At 37.4% G+C, this 21,573-nt stretch overlaps 1 protein-coding gene and 1 long non-coding RNA gene across 3 annotated transcripts; one reads left to right on the top strand and one right to left on the bottom strand.

The window, feature by feature from the left end:
• Positions 1-34: 34 nt before the first annotated feature.
• Positions 35-13,847, bottom strand: LOC118234390. 2 transcript variants are annotated; one of them, XR_004766659.1, is made up of 3 exons: positions 13,724-13,847; positions 10,158-10,327; positions 35-643 (listed from the first exon to the last, which is right to left on the bottom strand). It is a non-coding gene; the product is annotated as an uncharacterized LOC118234390 (long non-coding RNA). The 2 variants fall into 2 exon arrangements; XR_004766660.1 differs by lacking the exon at positions 13,724-13,847 and adding an exon at positions 12,027-12,571.
• gata6 (GATA binding protein 6) lies at positions 13,838-21,324 on the top strand. Its single transcript, XM_035430884.1, has 6 exons — positions 13,838-14,704; positions 16,122-16,288; positions 17,118-17,243; positions 17,782-17,869; positions 18,178-18,281; positions 19,750-21,324. Exons 1-6 carry the CDS (start codon positions 13,864-13,866, stop codon positions 19,915-19,917), a joined length of 1,494 nt encoding a protein of 497 aa, XP_035286775.1. The 5' UTR covers positions 13,838-13,863; the 3' UTR covers positions 19,918-21,324.
• Positions 21,325-21,573: the final 249 nt, after the last annotated feature.

The following is a 21,573-nucleotide window of genomic DNA, read 5'->3' as shown; positions in this document are numbered from 1 at the left end:
ACGTTTCGTGTTTTATACAGATCAGAGGCTGACCGATTTTTGCAGCAATACATTTTATTTTATTTTTGTTCATGTCATATCTTTGAAAGATCACACTTAATATGGACACCGCAATAGACACACACTCAATAGAGAGGGCTCATTTTATAGCCACACCCACTTGCTTTAAAGGTCCAATCAGCAAGGTGGACACTCCCACATCACTGGACAATAATGGAGATGATTAACAACGCAGTGTCTGTGTCCTAATACTATTTCCTTGTGTCTTACCTTTGTCTCCTCCTTGTCAATTTCACAAAACATCACAACGATCCAAGTGGAGAGGACAATGGGTAAACAACAAGGAAAAGAGCAGCACAGGAATGTGTGGGAAGAAGTGGGACACGCTAGACACTACTGCATCACCTGACACAATTCTGATGAACAATAACATTGATCCTGTAGGCTCTGAATTGCTGCTTAACTGAACAGCACATAATACATTTTGACACGGTGAAACACTACCAGTCTGTAGAGCCCCGTACATTGCAACTGGTAATGTGAGAGTGTCTACTTTTCCTCTCTTGTGCTCCTCATTTCTCCATCCTCTTTATTTATTTAGCCTCGACCTCTCGAAATGAATAACCTCTTCTGCAAGAGAGACCTGGCAAGACAGCAACAGAGCACATCAGTGACAGGAAACATGTAACATACAATTGATACAACAATTAAACATTTACAGTCTACGCTAAAGACACAGAGATAATCTAAATACAGTTACAGAAGAAACTCACACTGCAGTTCAGTCAGTGAGCACTTGTTTTCATTTAAACACTTATTTTCCAAAATGTCCATATAATGGCAATCAGAACACACTGAAATGAACAGCTTCATGATCAGCAAATCATTCTGCCACCGTTCTAAAATTATAATGCTAATGTCTGTTTCCTCAACATATTTTGATGATTAGAAAATAAAAAAAGTAAAAAAATAAATAAATAAAAGTATGCAAATTATTATTTGCTGTTATAAATGATATATTCTGTAATGTTGTTTATTACCATTACTAACATTTCTGAAGTGTGTCCCCCTTTTTTGGACATCCTTACAGAAAAATCCACTGCAGTCTTAAATTCTTGACTTATATTTTGCCAATGCTTGTTCTGTGAAGCATACACCTCATTGTGCCTTGGCATCTGGGTCAGACGCAATGCATCACGTAAGACCTGGCGGGTGTGATGGTGTCACTGACACATCAGCGAACAGCATGAGATCATCAAGGCCACCATAAATCCCCCTTTTCAGGGCAGCAATATAGTGATAAAAGCACACAGTAGGCTGTGCACTGGCACAGGAAAGCACACAACTTTATTGCCAGAGCCAGAGTTACTACTGGCCTCTCATGTTCCTATAGGGGTTAATCAAACCTTGTAATAATAATGGCAAGGGATCTGATACACCCCTATAATTTCTCTACCTTGAGTATGAATATATTTCCTCCTAAAAACCCGGCAATTCCTTTTATTCCCTGTAGGGGACATGAGTCTTTGGTCCTAATCTCAAGATCCATATGTTCTACTACACTGAAACCAACCCTACAAAGGACATAAAGTATTAAATGGGACAAAAGTGAAATAAAGTAAATAATATTTTAGAAAATATTTTCACCACAACATAAAGTTTCTCTTTTTTTACTTAAACTTCTGCTGGCTCTTAGAAGGATATTTTAAAACCTTGAGGGGGCCTTTGTGCTCTGTGGACAAGACAAAGACGCCTTGGCCGGTAAGGTCTTTGTACATGTGGCGGCTATTAAAGGAATAAATGATGCATCTGGAAGTTTTTAGGATGTTCAAAATTAGACCCCGCACCACTGACAATATTGTCTGAGTTGGACATAAAGCAAAAATTCTGTTGTGTTTGGTATGGATTTAAGAGCTCAACGTACTACCATCAATCATAAGATTTCATTCAATCATTTATAAACATGGTTTGTAATCCTGTTTTTGTCATTATTACTGCCAATAATAGTGGAAAATCCATTATACAGACACACGTTTGCCCCCCTTGCCTCTGCCTCACCCCATCTTGAACTGCATACACACTGCTGGTGTTTTTATCATGAATAAACTCATAACTCACAAGCAAAGAAAATATAGAATTAAGAGTGGATCCACACTCCATCCTACATCATTAGACAAGAACATTGGGTTTAAAAATGTTGTGCCCCCTCTTGTGCCCAACTTCAAACGGCCAAGTGTGCTGTTTGCCGCTCACGCATGCACAAGGAGTGATGCCTTTGAAGCACACATGCTGCTCAGATACACTACCCTGGGAGCCAGGGGCTATTTTCCACACCTCAGTACCACAGCAGACAGCCAGCACTGATTACAGGAGAAGCATCTCCCACTTTGGAGAAAGCTAGTAGCCTGTAGTCACCTGGTACATCACTAGCAGGAGCTAATGCTACAATAACCTGAGTGACCTTTGCCAGATAAAATACATGCTTCTTCAACAGGTAAACCAACTGCAGACGCATGTATAGCCTTGCATCCAAACAATGTCACTGGTAACTTTACAGAGTCACTCTGTAGATTTTTGTAATTATTTTGTAATAGATTTTTTTGTAATTCATTTATTTTATAATTGCATTTTATTTACTTATTGGCAAATATTAGGATTTCAATATTTGTTTTCTTGTGTGTGTGCACAATAAATAATCCCAAATAGTGGTCAAGTTGGACTATGAAATTGTCAAGGCTTGTCAGCCTTGAGCAGTAAACCCACATCGCATGTGGGAACACTCCATGCTATGCCAGATTTTTTTCATACACTTTTGGCCACTGCTTCACCATCTTCATAATTCACAGTCGTGAACACATTTTAGTCTGGGGTTCCACTGTGGGCGTGGTATTGACACGAGGATGGTTCAGACTGTCCAAATGGCAAAGGTTGCTTTTACACCTGCTCACACTGTTTAATGATCTACTATTTCCTGTAGTGCGCGCAAGTCACAAAAAAACACTGCCTCAAACCCGCCATGGCCACCATTGCAGGCGCCCTCACCTTGCACAGTGCAAGAACTCAGAAGGTGGGGCAGAGTCACACATAAAACTTTATTGCACCGTTCATATGAGGTGTGTAAATAGGTCACTTTTTTTTTTACAACGCCCACACCCCTACCTACCCACAGCATAGATTTTAATAAAAGGCAGGAAATGACTATCACAGTCTTTACAATAGAGTTGGCTTTTTTTATTCTATGCTCAAATTATACACTGCTGTGAAATAAGATTAATATTTGGATTTTTCTCTCAGCATTAAGAAGGTTCAACTACAGAGCAAATGATAAAGAAATGAAAGATGAACTTTCTACCATACTGGGCTAATAGAAATGAAATCAAGTAAAAGACAAATTATATTTTTTCCCCCCTTGTCACAAAGTATATATGGCTAGTTTTATTCATTGACTGCTTTTTTAAAAATGAGATGTATTTTCTGTTAAAATGTTCCTTAGCAGAAATCATTGCACCAGTCTCGACGGCTGTGGAACATTACAGGCATATTTTCCTTGAAAACAACTGTCAACTGTCGAAAACACCTGGTGGCTTAAGCGCATGGCCCAAGTAATGTCATTGACTCTGTACTTGAACCTGAACCCATATTTCGAAAAGGTCACATTTCTGTTTGTGAGTGTAACTAGCTATATCTCCTAAATGCAATATTGGAATGTAGTGCCTCTCCTCCTCAGGTTCTGGAAGTAAAGTGCGAGGAGCTGACGGTTAGTGCTAACTTGGCAAACATGACACTTTAAAAAAATCCCCTCATATAAATTAAGCTATGAGCCCCAGCAAATAATCGTCCAAAACACACATACATATATTTTTGCTTTATGACGCAATAAATTTCAGGCTCGTTTGGGAGAGGGATGACCGGCAAATAGTGCTTGGAGATTTAATGACTGGCGGCAGCAACCAGTGGCTCCTAGGACTGCGGATGAATGCTCGCCAAGATCAACAGAGGCCAGTCTGGGGAATATCACTGTCCTTTACCTACTGGATTACAACAGTTCACTGGCCTCGTGGTTAGACTGTCTGTTTAACACTGGAGGGTTGCAGGTTCAATCTCTAACTGGACCCATACCAAATGTTCATAATGCTTCCCCCTACTACTAAGTGGTTGCTTAGTACGTTACAGCAGAAAACTGTTATGATGTCTTGAGCATTCCTAGACTTGTTTCGCTGGGTGCCAAATGTAGCTAAGACAAATTATATGGGCAACATCAGTCATTTCAGCCATCAAGGTCTTGTCCATCCCAAGTCTATCACTTTGTGAATGGAGTAACTTGGAAGACATAATATACTGGGGAAAGGAGAAGTGCAGACTGTAACACTAAGACAGGTTGTGTGATCCTGGAATTGTCCCAGGAATTGAGAAACACACATTCACCTTTGGGTGACAAACCCAGTTCCCTACCCCAGTTCTACCTAATTCATGCAGGTAGCTGAGAAGTGGAATGTTTCAAGTGTGGTTGCAAAGCATTGGTGGGACTGCTGCACAGGTAGTCTAGCAATACCCAGAACCCATGGCAAAGATTGCAGTGCTCTTACGGAAGCCCTCATTGTAAAGGTGACATGGTATTACAAGTGTTTTTTTTTTTGTTGTGATACATACTCTTGGTTTCCAGCCTCTTATGTATGCCAAAATCATGCCTCATCATGCCAGTCTCAGGTATACACATATGCCCCCCGTGTTCCTCAAAGGACTGTGTCTGTCTGGTTTGGTCAATGTATTGCAACAGTTACAATTATTTTTAACAGGACTTAAAATAGACCATTTATGCTTGTAGAGTCACATTGTGTCACCATAAACAGACTATTCAGCTATTAAAGAATATACAGTTGCATCAAGCTATCTTTTAATGGAAATTATAAAAATGGTAGGGCAAATCTTGCAATGTGATTGGTAAATAGCCGTGGATCTAAAAATTCTATTTCAGTTATCACTCCATGACTAAGTAGTCATTCAAGTCAAAATGAAAAACCGTTACATGCAACGATCATCATCAGTCACTAAATGGAAACATTTGACCTATCTGATACGGGTCTTGAGGGGAGAGAAATTATGTTCGTAAGTGGACATAAGTGCGAGAGCTGTCTTTAGAGCTATTGGCGACCTAAACTCGAGGACCGGAGAAGGTGGAAGAGCATCCTCACCACGCCGAGAAATGCGCCTCCTGCACTTAACAAAACGACAAGACCTACGCAACGTGATCCCACTGATGTTGGAGAGTTTTTCAGTGGTTGCACAATCAGTGGGAACGTACAAGTAAATATGAAGGCATAAACTCTCGTTAGCTCACTAAAGCTAGCTAGTTTGGCAGAACAAAAGAAAGGTAGCCTACTAACGGTGCAACAACTGCCTGGGCAGCCGACGACTTTCTTGTAAATTATTCTTATTAATAAAACTTTTGTTAATAAAACAGTTATAAGAGGGTAGCTGTGATATAATCAAAATATAGGCTACCACTGCCTGCTGTGAGTTATTGTTTAATTCACATTGACTCAGTGCAGCAACGAACTGCAATAGTGATAGCTGCAATAGCTCATAGTGAACATCAGTTACTGTCTTTTTGATAGGTCATTTGGATTTATGTTTAGGTTGTTGCAAGTTAACAAGCAGGAAAATAATCACGTTAACACATTTTCTAATAACTAGCAAAATAAAGTGCTTGATACAAAATGTAAATTTTAGGAATACAACTGCTAGAGGTGGTGATGGTATATGTGTGCAAGAGAGTGAAACAGAACAAAACTGTTTGTAATCTTATATATCGAGAGAGTATTATTCTGAAAACCTTCACTATCCCACAAGTTCGTCCTCTATTCTTTTAAAGCAAAATATTAGGCAAGTATATCAAAGGTTTCTATATGACAGCTGATTCATGGACACGCTGACGCAGATGATTTTAGTTTTGTATTAAAAATCTCAATTCCATATTGTTATTTAATATTGTTATAGCGTAATAAATAATGTATTGTAGGAATAAAATAAAATGTAATAGCCTACACCATATATGTGACATGGTATTTGTCTCTCTTTTTTTCCACGAGAGGGTTTTCACTGTAGGATATCTGGAAAATGTGTAGCCAATTTAATTTATATGTTGAATATGTTACTGATGGTTTGTTGTTTTCGGTTTCAGAAACATTTGTTTGAATTAATTTCGATATTGCATTGTATTAATTCGTGTAGTAGCCTATTTTTTTAATAATAATGATTTGTTATTAATTAAGACGACATGGATTGAGTCACTGTTTTTTTATTATTTTTTATTCCCCTTTATGGAGTGTCCCAGGGGTATGCTGGACATCCTCCATTTACTCGATATTTTCCTGTAAAGACTCAGACCATTGCCGCTTTTCCTTTGCACGGGGGGTGTTCCTTCCCTGAACGATTCCTCATTTCACTCACCAACGACAGGAAAGATACCATTAAATCCAATGGGAGAGTCCCACAGGCAATAAGCCATGTGCACTGCTTAAGTGTAAAACACAATGGCCAGTAGGTTAAAATCTGACATAAGCACAACGCTGCAAGGACAAGAGTAGATCCCTTTGAATAAAATTAAAGATTTAATAGAAGATTTGCGCTCCATGGATGTATTATTAGTGAAGACCTCTTTAAGATCCGAAATGAACTTTGTACGCCTCTTTGTTCTAAAAATGTTTCTTATTCGAAAAAAAAATTGTACATTTGTTCTTTCTTTCAACAATTAACAAAGCCATAACATGAGTAACTATCGATCATTAAAAATGTTTATGTATTAAGTATTTAGGCTATAATAAAAATCATGTTTGGAGACTGCAGTATCAGCAATAGTGATCGTAAATAATTAAACTGAACAAGGCCAGGCTGTCTAAGAATCTAATTGTATGCTTAAGTTGTTTGTAAATACAAACGCAAAGAAAAAAAAAAACCCTTTTCTACATAATATTTACACAGAAATCATATCCGTCCTCTCCCAGTCAATACTGGCCTATATCCTTAGCAGTAACAACGTTTTAATCAAATAAAACAGCGATTAAATATAGGTTATCTTCAAAACCGTTTGTGCAGTTAAATGCTATTTTATTTTAGTTGCGCATTCCTGTAATAATAATAATAATAATAATAATAATAATAATAATAATAATATAAAACTAGCAATGTGTGCTATATAACTATTTCAAAAGTTATAAAAAAGTAATTTACTGTCTGTTTAGACAAGGGTAGTATTTAACTTCAAAGAGAAACAGCGTATGTAGGCTACGTTTTTCTCAAGCGCATCTTCTTGTCTGGTTCAACTCAAAGTGGTTCATACGGATTCTATCATCTGTCTCTAGTTACGCTGGGAATTAAAGGTTTGAACTCAGGAGATCTGAAACATTCACGGGTCTCGAACTTTATCGAGTTGTTTGAGTGCATAAAGCGAATGCACTGACAACACTGCGTAAATCACATTCAAAGAAGATCAATTTTAATAATAGCGGTAAATAAAAGACGTCTGGGAATCCCGAAACCACTGGATAAAGTTTATCCATCTGCACAACTCTTTTTCTTACCCTCTTGTCAAATTATTTATATTCTGTCTCTGTGAAACATGTATTGGTGATCAATAGTCTACATTAAATATATATTTATAGCAATAGTGAGCTTGTTTTTCCAGAGATAGGCCTATTAATGGTACAAATAATTTAGCTGACTAAATAAATAGATCGAAATAATGTTGTTTATTATGTGCCCGTAATTAATTAAATGCTATTTGAAGAAAAACATGACTGACTACTCAAGTATGCGGCCTGGATACATTTTGGAATATGCTCAGGACTTCGAGAGCATAGCTGATTAGATAGGCCAACCAGTTACGCGTCATTGTTAACTTAAAACTTGGCGTCAGTGCAGTTCTCTCCGACGTGTCAAATTAAGTCGAATATTCGGATCTCCCACTGATCACAAGCATATTTGTTTCTCTACAGGACAGAGCCGAGCACATTAAGCAATTCCCCTTTATGAGAGTAGGCCAATATGATATATCCCAATAACTGGCCGTTTTTCTTTTTGTATATTTTGAATACATAGGCCTACTTGTACGGAAGCTACGAACCATGAGTGTGTGTCTTTCTGTGTGTCTGTGTGTGTGTGTGTAAGTGCGTGCGCGCGCATACATTTTTCTAAATGGTGGCCTATTCCTCAAATTACTATTCACTGTCCTTCGACACCAGGCGTTTCATTCTGAAACATCTGAACTACCCAGAGCATTGCATATGCATATCTTCTTTTGGTTCCGGCACCTCAGTTTATCTATTAATGAATTACAATGTAGAACCTTCTGCCTTGGCTTACTTTCACAGGCTTGAGCTTTCAGAAGCTAAAATCAAATAGACCAACAAAATAGTTGTTATCCTTCATTCTTCAGGTAGCTCTGGAAAAATTTAATTAATCATGCATTTTCAGAAAATTTAGTCTGGAGAATATATAGGCCGATAATGCACATCGAGCACAGACTAGGCAGCAAAACTAGGACTAATGTCAGTTTGTGAACATGTAATCGTACCATGCAGTCGTTACGTTTATATAGGGGCTTTCAAATAGAATGAAGATACACATTATAAGCTACCTGCATGCCGCGGATGTTCAAGCGGCATAGCGTAATATATTCGATGATATAGTCTTCTAATGAGTTGCTCTGTAAATATTCTATCTTATCTTAAATTGAGACATGAAATAAGCCAATTTCCAACACCAGCTGTAGTATAATCAGAAATCCATTGCTGGCATTTCAGTATCGCGAAATGCGCCATGAGATAATTATTATCAAGTCAGAAGTGTATATAGGCTACGGCACTGACTTTTCGGAGGCAGTAGATTAATGTTATTATGTAATGAAAAAGACACCAGACATCGTTCAGCGGCCACTTTGATACGAAAGCCTAGGACTACAAACGACCTGATAACTGATGAACCACGGAGGAAAATACAGGGCATGCAGGCCTGCAGTAAAATATTCGTTGTTTATTTCATTTACCATTCACGTGCTTTAATTCCACAAACCACAGAATGAAAAAAGCAGGCAATAGACATGTCATTCATAGTTAAATTGCAATGCGCGTTAAATGCAATGATAAAATAAAGGATACATAAATAAATTCTAAAAATAAGAAGAAGAAAAAACGTTGCCTACACAACATGATAACGTGGGTAGGCTATTTACGAACGAATTTAATACTATAGCATATACCCACTGAAAAAGAAAAATACACATTCAATCCACCATGATTAATGAAAATGGCGTCATTTATAAGGCGTAATTTATGTAATGTCGACATTAATACAGCTTATCAATTATTCACATGTACCACTGAGCTTGTGATCTAGATTGTAAATGTCAATTTAAAACAGACTACAGGCCTTTTCATACCAAGTATATAGTTCCACAAAAATAATTTAACCTAAGAATTGGCTTACTTTAAGTTGCCATGTGCCTCCTGGAAATAATTTGAAATATAAGAATATTGATGTAGGCCGAGATTATGAAAGCAATACCATAACAACAACGACCGCAACTAATGCAGACATGCTCAATTTGATTAGATGAAATATTCATTTTTGTCATTTACAATACCGTTAGCTGGGCCGAACCAAAGACTCTCATCCAAACTGATTATTATTAAATACTTCTATAATTATAACGTATTTATTAAACACGAATCATCCATGGACAAAAAATAATACAAAAACAAAAACAATGAAAGGCTTGCGATTATGGAGCTTTTTAAAAAAACAGGCTAAGCCTACATGTTACTATTAGAGAGAAAGCCATATCACCCTTGGCCTATTATTATTATTATTATTACTGCCGTTGTTGTTGCTTATAAATTTCCGTCCATATTGACATGCATAAGTAACAAAGATTAATTCTAAAAATCAAATAAAAAATACATTTCATATTCCATATTGTACCTATATAAATAAACCTATGTGTGTGTGTGTGTGCGTGTGTGTGTGTGTTACATGATTGCTTGAAAAACTTACATGGGTTAATATCGGTTTTCTCGATAAAACATTTTACACGTTTTAAATGTAAGTATCATCATATTCTGTTAGGCTAATTAATGCGTTTATACATACGTTAATCATACCTGGATTAAATTACACCATTAAATGAACAGTCGACAGTTACTCATCTGATCCCCCAGTTTAACTGTGACGCTGGTGCCAGCGCAGACCCGTTCCTGGTTAATGTGAAGATAGTGACGAGTAGACAGTGCGGCGTCCGGCTCCTTTCTTCCAAGTCGACCCATAACAGTCACTGTCAAAAAAACACACATCATGGCAGCAGAGCCTGAAACACCTCATTTGTCTCGAGAGCCCGGACAGACAGCATCACCCGTCCTGTGTATTCAAATTTATGCATTTCACGCCGTTCGAGACACTGAAAAAATAAATTGAACATGTGTGTGTGTGTGTGTGTGTGTGTGTGTGTGTGTGTGTGTGTCTATATATATATATAATTTTTGTGAATTATTTCATCTACAAGCCTACATATTTTTATTCGTCATACACTTTTCTGCTGTAATCAGCCCGTACAGCATGAGCCAAATGGTTGAATGAACTGCCATGGCAAATGAAGGTTGTAAATCTCATTAAATGTTTACTTTTTAGTTTTAAAGTCGTAGTATAACGCAATTTAAGTAAAATGAGTGCTGTGAGAAGGACACACAGCTCGGTAACATAGTTATTATAAATATAAAAATAAAAAAACATTTTTGGTCTGCAATACCAACTGTAAAAAAAAAATGTAATATGGTTTAAACAGACATAAGCATAACAAGACAAGCACAGGATAGAAAATGGAACTGAAAAGGGACAATTGCATAATTCCTGGAAGACCAGACCTCAGGTCAGTTTATGTCGCTTTTCTACTACAATAATAAAACACAGTGACTGACGAGGCGCTGTCAGTGAATAATTTAATTGACACCTTCACGCGGTTAATTATTTATACTAAGCAACGCATTTTGTAACTGAATGTATCATCACTTAGAAAGAAAGGATATCTCTTTTAAGTACAAGATGCGTGTTGAGTGTTAGGTATTCTGAAGGTAGGAGCCCTTAATCCAATATCAAGGCGCTTAACTAAAGTAAACTAATTAGCGACCAGCCTTGATTACTATGGCCGATCTAAAGAAAACGATCCCTTTCATTACAAATGACAATCGAATACCAGGCCGTGATTAAATCCGCATTGAGATGTATCATATTGTGACAACATCATCATGAAACAATGTTCATTCTTTTAAAAAAACAAATGTAATCTGGCTTTACAACTATGCTATGCCATTTTTGTAATAGCCTATTTCGGCTAACGGAATGTCCATCGATGGATTTATATTTAAATCCATAATACTTTATTATGCTGATTTTAAAAGAATATTTTCCGGACCAAAGGATAGTGTTTAAATTATGTAATTTCCTAATAGCCTACGTTAAACGCATAATTCCAATATTATTTTTCTTCTTTTGATATTGATAATATTAGTTATTCGCATCAGAGTCAGCGTATTTTATGCTTTATAATAAGCGCAAGGATTTCTCAGGGAATTCCTGTCTTTTTTTTTTAAATGACCAAAAGCTTTTATTGTTGAACTTATTTTCATTCCGTCAGTCCCGTAAACTTTAATAATAGGCTAATAGTAGTAGTAGTAGTAGTATTAATATTATTATTATTATTATTATTATTAATAATAATAATAATAATAATAATAATAATAATAATAGCATAACATAACAATAATAATAATAAACATACACCACGACTAACTGCAATGTAATAACATTATTATTATTATTATTATTATTATTATTACTAGCTACTACTACTACTACTACTACTACTACTAATACTTCTATTATTAATTTTGTTGTTGTTGTTGTCGTCGTCGTCATCGTTGTTGTAGCAGTAATCCTGTTCCATATCCAAGAACAGGTTTTTACATTTTAAAGCTTACCAATCCACCCTTATCTTCGTTTTTGACTGTATATCTTCTGATAAAGCTCCATTCACTCCTGCGAGTCTAGATAGCACAAGATCCCGTTATTGATTAGTCTGAGAGTGCAGTTGTCAGTGGAATAGCGATGATCAACACAGATGTCATTTATATAAAATTCATCCGATATATTTTATGTTAACCCGACCACGTAACCATATTTCTTACACGACACGTTTACAACAAATAATTAAGGCTGTCTGACTGATTTGCTTTAATGAAATCTAGTTCGTGAATTGCTTAAGCAATGATTGTTTTTTTTAAAAAACTATGCTATACAAATTTCCAGGCTATTCCTCCTATTACGTGATTCAATTACAACTTTTTCGTTTTTTCTAAAAGGTACCACTGTTTATAAACGCGTGGTTTATAGGCCATCTAATTTGCTACAATCTATTTTAGACATTTTGAGGGGTAATGATCAAGCCTCGCTTTCTGCTTTGATTGATTGTCGAGGCTAGCACCCCCGTCGAGCCGATGTTTGCTCAACTTGAATCCAATCAGAAAACGGCCTGCAGTTTCTAACTTCAGCTACAAGAGGCGCCTCCTCTCTTAAACTTCGTCACGAACGCACCAACCCTTTCATTCTTTATCCTCGCAGAGACCAGCTACAACTTACGGTGGAATACCTCAACCAGGAGCTGATGGCACATTACCAATAGGTCTGAAGTGGTTTCCTTATATTATTTAAGTTTCTTGTGACGTTCCTCTTCTCGCTGCGAGTAAAACATCTGGTTCGGGGTTCTTTAACGCGCCAGCTGCAAAGAAGCTAAATCATTTTGGGTATTGTTTTGTCATGGCTATCCTGCCTCTTGCTCTTATCTGTTATGGGTCTTATCAAGCGGTTATCTCTTTGCAGCAAAGACATATTGCATTTTGTTTCCTATCTATAGAGCTGTGTGGGTTTTTGGTAATTATGATGAAGCTATCACGAGACCGTTGACGGGAGTTAAAGCTGCGAGCTACGCCACAAAGATGCCTACTGCTCTTCAGTTCATAACTGTCTGCAAGATACTGCCTGCGTGTATTTATTTGTTTGAATTTGCGCTACAGTTATGTTTAATCAACTTAATGATTTGCTTGAGGAAATATTTTAATTTGAAACATACACAAATACGATATGTATGTTATATAAGATTTGACCGTATAGCTTATCTGTAGAAGATTTAAATCATGCGCTCGAATTTCAAAATGAATGTGAGTTATTCACTACATCTCGAAAAAAGTATACTGCCTGGCACACACGTCTCCAGTGGGCAGGCTTTGTCGGCGTTCTTATGAACTTGTTGCGTAAAACAGGCATTTTATAGACTTGTGCTAAAAGTTATACCTCCAGTCGAAATGGAAGACGGTGACATTGTAAGTTATATTTAAAGATTTAACCATGTGAAGATAAAAGACAATCATATTGTTATGTCAGAATATTATCGAATATAGGAAGTATTTGAATTTTAAAGCCAAGGTTGCTGGACAGGTGTATAATACATTCGCTAAATAGCCTAAATAATGGGTTGCAATTTTAAAATAGTCTTATATGAAGAACTCTAAATTACAGCGGATAAGTTGTGAGTTTTTAGCTAAATGTACATATGTTCAACGTTGCTACAGTGCACTTTGCTGTAGTCTTGCCGCTGAGAATGAAAGCTGATGTGCACTACCTGTTCGATGGGTTTCTAACAGCTCTTTGATCGTGTTCAAAAGCCCCTGTAATCCTTCAGAATTTAGATGCGTATTCTCTCTCCTCCACAGGGAATACCCTATCGATTTTCTGAATTCCAGTCCATAATCCGGATCCTGGATGGACCTGGGCGAAAACAGCTGGTCCATGGTTAAGAGAGAAGTCTCCAGCAGCCCAGGGTCGCCGGTGGAGCAGAACTATCTTCACGGTGATAGGAGGGACCGGCACACCTCGGAAGAGCTGAGGTCAGCCCCGACAGCTCATCTTGACACAGGAAACCGGCGCTCTGAGGGGCGAGCACTACACCCCTACGTTCACTTCGGACATCACAACAACACATTGCCCAGTTCAGAGGACATCACGCTGTTCACGGATCTTGACCAGGGAAACAAACTCATCATTTCCAGCGGAGCACACAAGGGAGGTTTAATCGTCGACCCCAGCGACATGTATCAAACCCTTGCCATAGCGGCGGCTCAGAGCCAGGCAGGATACGACTCCCCTACTGGTAGCTATATGCACTCCACATCAACTTCCCCGGTGTACGTGCCGACCTCCCGCGTGGGACCTATGATTCCCAGTATCCCTTACCTCCAGGGCAGCGGGTCTGCACAGCCGAGTCATGGGGTTAGCAGTCACTCGGTCTGGTCGCAGCCAACCCCGGAAAGCCCTTCATACAGCACCGGGAGTCCCCACGCCTCCAACCGTTTTCACTACTCTCCAAGTCCGCCCATGAATAACGGCGCTTCCAGGGACAGCGGCTACAGTAACTCTCTGAATGTGAACGGCAGAGATCAGTACGGCCTGGCCCGGCCTCTCGGTGGACCCTACCCCAGCCCGTATGCTCCTTACGTGGGACCGCAGCTGTCCACTGCTTGGCCGACTGGACCATTTGACAACACAATGCTGCATTCTCTGCAAAGCCGAGGAACGTCACTACCAATTCGAGGACCCAATGGAGGTAAACTACAACCTTAGTGAAATGAGCTTTAACGCGTGTTGGCGCTTATAAGAAAACATGAATCTCAGTATTTATGATGCTGACTACTATTTATTAACGTTTACGTTTAAAACGCTTGAGGAATATTGTCAGTAGCACTGTTGCAGTGTGAGATAGAATATCAATCCGATTTCAAAGTTGTCCATGCATCTTCCACTCGTAGGAGTTAAACAATAGAAATGCTATGATTTTCAAACATAACTTAAATTAGTTAAAGTAATAATCACTTGTTCCTTTTCATTAGCATTAATAGTAAGCTAATTGCGTAAGCATGAACCTGCGCCCACGATATATATTGTGTAGAATATTACAACCTACGAAGACGGAATTGATAACCAATTATATATTTATTTCAACTCCACTGGCGTACAATATTTAGTATATAAAGTATAGGCTATATAGTATATACATTTGTATTAAGTATCAGAATTTAATTAGTTAAATCAATCGAGTCATTTAACTTGATCATACATTTCTGTTTCTGTTTTGCTGTTAACATACCCGGGGTGCTTTGTGTAACCTACCCTATTGCCAGAAGATACACATATTTTACTGTTTAACATTCTTCGATTTTGATTCCCATGTAAAATAGTTTATTTTCCGTTCATAAGCTATAAACGCGCGATAAAGTGTGTTGCGTGTTACTTTCGGCAAAGTAAAAATGCGGCTTATTTTAAATTTTAAAAAACTTGAGAGTAGGTTGTAGCAGAACGCGTAGCAGATGTTCAAAATGGGTGAAATGTACTGCATTATGTAGCCTACGCAGATAATAATGGTAAAAATGTTTAAATATGCAGACATTCTATGCCTGAATCTTCTACATTATTTAAACAGTTAATACATAGGCCTACACAATTTCATATCTGATCAATTGATCGTTTGACGAAAGATTGACTATGATTGACTATAAAACCTAAGTAAGCTAATCCTTGCTTTATACGCAATTATTTAAAAGGAAAGGAATAGCCCTAATGATCATAGCAAACCATAGCAAACCTCTAATGTATACCGAATTATTTTAAGGTTCGATTCAACCTGGTATTTAAAAGTATGGCTTAAAGGCTGTTTATTCAATACAAAACTATGTATTTTGAAAAAAAGTAGGCTATATAGACGCAAGATATATGTACCAAATTAATTTACAGAGACAACATACAACAAAATTCAGTTCATCATGGACAGGGGGAACTGGTTTATGCCAAACCAATTTGGCAAATTCACACTGTTATTTCACAGCAAAACTCAGGTTAGGTGGTATTGTTCCATTCTTGAATTCATTAATATTATTCATTAATATTAATAAAAATGACACACACATGAGTATATGTATTTATTCATTAATTTGTATTTTTGTATTAATTTGTGTCGTTAATCACAGACATTTTGGATGACTTGGGAGAAAGTCGAGAATGTGTGAACTGCGGGTCCATCTCAACGCCGCTATGGAGACGCGATGGCACGGGTCACTTTCTGTGCAATGCCTGCGGCCTGTACAGCAAAATGAACGGACTTAGTCGGCCACTAATAAAACCACAAAAGCGGATGGTAAGCTTTTTAAAATTTTTATTTTTAATTTTTAAAGCTTAATAAATATACTGTTGCAATGACAAAAACGCCTAGCCTACTACGCAACACGCGGCAATGTATAGCATGCCGAACACTGCTAATTGATTAATTACTTACATTAACTGATGATGGCACACAGGATAGCTGATATGGCGTTACGAGATATCGCAGCATTCTGTTTGATATGTCTGAAAAACTCGACCTTAATGCAACAAAACCCATTGATAAAAGTGGTATTTTTTGGCCGACGTTGCCCACTGTCTAAATGAGTAGGAAACGTTATTTTCGTTTTGTTAGGCCTACTGTCCCCACTCAGAAAGAATTTTAGAGACAGAACTTTAAAAATAGGCTTTCCTGTTTACAGTTAACTACCAACAGTTAACTGTCCAAAACCAAACATATTAGAAATACACAACTTAAGAAAACCCAAATGACAAGTGTTAATGGGCATAAATTAAGCTATAGGTTCCATGCTTGAAACCATTTCTGCAAAACACAATCAGTTCAGGTATTTCAGCATAATATGAATATCATATGTAGCATGTTGTCAGACCTAAGTATAAAGTACGTAGTGACGAAGAGTTGGCAGTAATCCATTAATGTGGCCGTATTTCTTTGAATCACACAGAGTGCAGTGTAGGACTAATAAACAAACCCTTCTGTATTTTGAGTTCAACACCTTAGCTACCCTCCTATCAACAGTGGGAGCACCACTTATTGTAGATGTACTGTGTGTTAGTCTAAAGTGTACATTGCAATCTACTGTAGCAGTTTGTAATTTGATGAATTTTGTGTTGCTGTTCTAAAGTCATCGACAAGACGAATTGGGCTCTCCTGTGCAAATTGCCAAACCAGCACTACCACACTGTGGCGCAGGAATGCAGAGGGGGAACCGGTGTGTAATGCATGTGGACTCTACACCAAATTACATGGGGTGAGTGTACCTATAAGCTTTTCATGAGTGTACCGTCTATGTGTGTATGGGTGTGTGAGAGAGTGTAAGGTGTATAAGATGGGGGTAGGGGGTTTTCAATATTTTATTTAATTAATTATTGCATTGTCTAGACATTTGGTGGATCACAGTTAAATATGAAGTTGTTAGATGTAATGCTCTCAAAGGGATGCTGTAATTTTTAAAACATTTTCTATTCTGACCATTGTCTGAATTAGCCCCAAAGCTTATCATTGACGTAATTTTATAACATTGTGCAATAAGCATGAAAACCCAGGCCCAAGTTTTCTTAAATTACTGTATATTTCAGGAGTGAATATAATTAGAGATTTATTCTGAATTAATTATTGCTGTTTTCTAATAAAAGAACAGATGGCTTAACTGATAACAAAATTTTGGAGCAGACTTTCCTTGGCTCAATAATAAATACAATATTATTTTTCAGAATCTACCACATTAACAGTGGATATCTTTTAAAAAGGTTATTGTGAGCTCACCTATGTGAAAATGTTATTGACAGGTCCCAAGGCCACTCGCCATGAAGAAAGAAGGCATTCAGACGAGGAAAAGAAAACCAAAGACCTTGAGCAAGATCAAGGGTTCTTCCGGTATGCAAATGCAAATGAATACATTTAACATTTGGGCCAGGATTTATCCCCATTGTGCTGAAATTTGTACTACAAATAAACTCGTTTTTTCCCATTACAAACACAGTTTAATGAGTTCTGTGTTTCTGTAATATTTCCAATATTGTGTTTGTGAGGAGAAAACATGCATGCATTTATTTGTAAGTCAAATTTAAGGTCCCGGGAAATTCATTTTGGTCTTTTAGTATCATGAGTAAACTTTATACATATTGATGGATATGCATTTTTTATTAGAGTAGTTAAACTCATTTTTTCTGCTCCTTCCATAGGTAACAGTAACCCAGTTCCCATGACTCCAACCTCTACGTCTTCCTCCAATTCTGAAGACTGCTCCAAGAATAGCTCTCCATCAGCACAGGCACCTGTCCAAGGGGTAAGATATATCCTCTTGAGCCGGTTTTAATAAGTCTTGGAAAATGTCTACCTTTTTCAGCTTCCACAGTGCCCTGAATCTGAAGGAATCCAGAAAATATTCAATCTTATAAATTTAAAAACAAAACCAAGGTGGTCCTCAACAACTGGTGTTCTAGCCCAGAACCAGGCCCAGCATTTGCCCATCGAGCATATCTTGACAGACCATGATCCTGTGCAATATTGAAAAAGGCTGACTTGTCTAATAAAGCATAACAAAATGAAAGTGGAAGTCAGTAAATCTCAAATGAGGTGAAAAGGTCAAACACCTGGAAGGAAACAAATAGTTTTCTACTACACAGCGATTTTTATTAAACATGTGACCTGAGTAGTTCTATGCATGTGGACTATATCTTTGATGAGAGCAACCTCATCTACCATACATGGTATGATAAGAATTTAAATTCAATTAAATTAGAAGTTATGATATTGTAAAAACAGCAATCACTTTCACCTTTTCATATTTAATCGGCATTCAGTTTTGATCACAATGTCAGTGGATGGTCCAGTAATGTACATCATGTACAATGCTAATTACTTGTTAATTCTAGGGTCTCTATCATGCAAATACACAGAAAAGCATTAAATACACATCTTTCATAGTTCTGTATTAGTTGGCATAAGTATGTTCATTATACAGTTTCAGATGCCCTAAGCATGATTCTCTGTGCTGTGAAAACAAGATGGACACCATCATTCCCATCATTCATTTTTCATATCTAAATTACCGAAATAGTTATGTCTGTGCCTGGTACAGTAAAAAATGAAAATTCTCTTGGTACTTCATGAAAACAACAAGTTACAATCTGATTTCTCTTTAGATAATGAAAGAAGAACAAATTGCCCAAATCATAGAAAATCATGATTTATTTTATTGCATATTTGGAATAAAAGATTTGCCAGGGACAAGGTAAAAAGAATCAAATGTTCAAGTCAGTTGATCACTTAAAAAATGTTCTTGCAGGATCATGATTTGGGTCTACTAACAGGACATGAACATGAAACAACCTTTCATTATAGTCTAATTTTAACCAATTTTAATCAAAATCACTCTTCTCATATTATTAGCTTAATATTTCCAGTGACGACAATAAAAAAATGTATTATTGACAAAAAAGCAGCATTGCCTGAAACCTTGAAAGTGAAGGCCGACCTGTTTCCTGGTCATTGATAAATGTTAAACAGTGTTTACATTCACGTGTGTGTATGTGTGTTTATATCAGTAGTGTTTTTTTTTTTAACAACTAGAGCTTTGCAATAGTGCACCTCCAATAAATGTTGGATGAAAGGTTAAAATTTGACTGCCATTCATTTTCCCCAAGCCCTAAAGAGTGATGAGGCCAACTGCCCGCAGATGACAAACGACCCAAGGGAGGGAGTGGGGTCCCTCTGGCCACAGTCGATAACCTTGTGTTTGTGTGTTGCTGCAGGTCAACTCCTCCACCATGACAGGCCAGGGGGAGGTACCCACCTCAGGCAGCTCCACGGTGAAGTACGTGGGGCAGGAGGGCCTGTACCCGGGGGTCGGCCTGACCTCCACGGCTGACGTGGCAGCGGCGGTGCGAGGGGAGCCCTGGTGCCCGATGGCTCTGGCCTGATCGCGAGCGCCTGGGAGGCTGGCACTGGGGCCAAAAGCGTCTCACCGGACCTTCTGCTGGCTTGGCATTAAAGTAATCTGCAAAGACTCAGCGTTGGACTATTTTACATTTCGCTTTGGGTGTGTCTCTCCCTTCATTCCTTTGGCTTTGAGTCGCAGCTGGACATTGACGTCAACAAAAACAGCAACAAAACAAGAGTCGCCTCATACTTCTTCCTTTTTCTATACATGGAACTGATTGACCATCGGATTAATGCCTGCATTAATCGAGAAAGTCGTCTTTTCTGTGCCTTTAAAAAAGGGAAATATTTGACAGCAGGTTTGTTGACTTTGCCAGGTATGTTCCTGTAATGGGTACTTTCAGAATGGGCTCTGTAGATGGCTCATGGCTCAGTGGAAGGCACGATAAAAGGGAAAGGCCAATGTCACATGGATCAAATTGATTTCGTTTTGCTAAATATATGTGTGTGCATTACTTTATGGATAATCCCCCTCTTCCAGAAAAAGGTGGTTAATCTGTTTGCTTTATAGAAGTAAAAACACTGTCCCTGCACAACTTCCATACTTTTCTCAGCAACTGGAATAGATGATGAAGTACAAAGAAATTCTGAATCAAGCCAAAATATTTATTAACCTTTCATTGTTGAAATAAATATATCATGTTTGTTAATAAAATAAAGATGTGCAAATAGAGTAGAAGTAAATCTTAATTTTAAATGTGCTTTTTAAACATGAATGCATTTAGATTTTTATGTAGTTTTCGTTTGTGACGAAGCTGCACGTTTTCCTCTTTAAATTTCTTTTTTGTTTCAAAAACAATGTTATGGTTTTATACAGGGTAACAAAAAATCTGACTTCCATTGGTTTTAAGCATTTTAAATAGTGCAATGGTGTGTTCTTGTCACAGTAATCAGTGTTAAATCAAGTCTTAGATTTAACAACAAATTTTGCAATTAATGTAAATTGTCTTTAACTTAACGGTACTTATGTAATTCTATTTTAAGACAATGTTGAAGCTAAATTTCTAGACGTTTAAATCCATATTTAAACAATAGAAAACAATCAAATTACAAAAAGTTTAATTACTGGCAAAAATTCTCAGAACAAAATTTGCACTCGGGAAAATGTTTGTAATGCATCTATTAGGATACGTGGTGAAATTCTAAACAAGAAGATACTGCACGTGACCGATACTTTACTACCTAAATGATAGGCCTCCATATGTGAATACTCCAAGTCATATATATTCAGCCTTTGTGTCTTGCGTTTTCAAGATACAGTCTGTATCATAGATTTATGTATAGTTTGACTGAAGCCACATTTTGTCTTTTATTTCAAAAGAAGTGCATTTGCCTTGTTTTTGTTCGGTAAAATTAATTAAAAACAACAAGTAATTTCTAACAAGAAACTTTATTTTTCTTGAAGTGTCACTCGATATGAAAACAACAACATATCCCACTCTGTGTAAAGTGCTTTGCTGTAACACATGTTGCCTGCAGTAGTGAAACTGACTGCCATAGGAAAAGCTTCGATGTGAATCTTTGGAGCATGATAAATGTTGTCACAAATTATTATTCAACACAAAGTTGAGTGCCTTTGGAAAATTTAAGCAAAGTCAATAAAATTTTCCCCTTTCAGTACATACTAAGATGAAAAA

Source organism: Anguilla anguilla, chromosome 8, assembly GCF_013347855.1.
Source record: "Anguilla anguilla isolate fAngAng1 chromosome 8, fAngAng1.pri, whole genome shotgun sequence".
In the NCBI taxonomy this organism is placed as follows: domain Eukaryota; kingdom Metazoa; phylum Chordata; class Actinopteri; order Anguilliformes; family Anguillidae; genus Anguilla; species Anguilla anguilla.
This window is presented reverse-complemented; position numbering and strand designations above follow the sequence as displayed.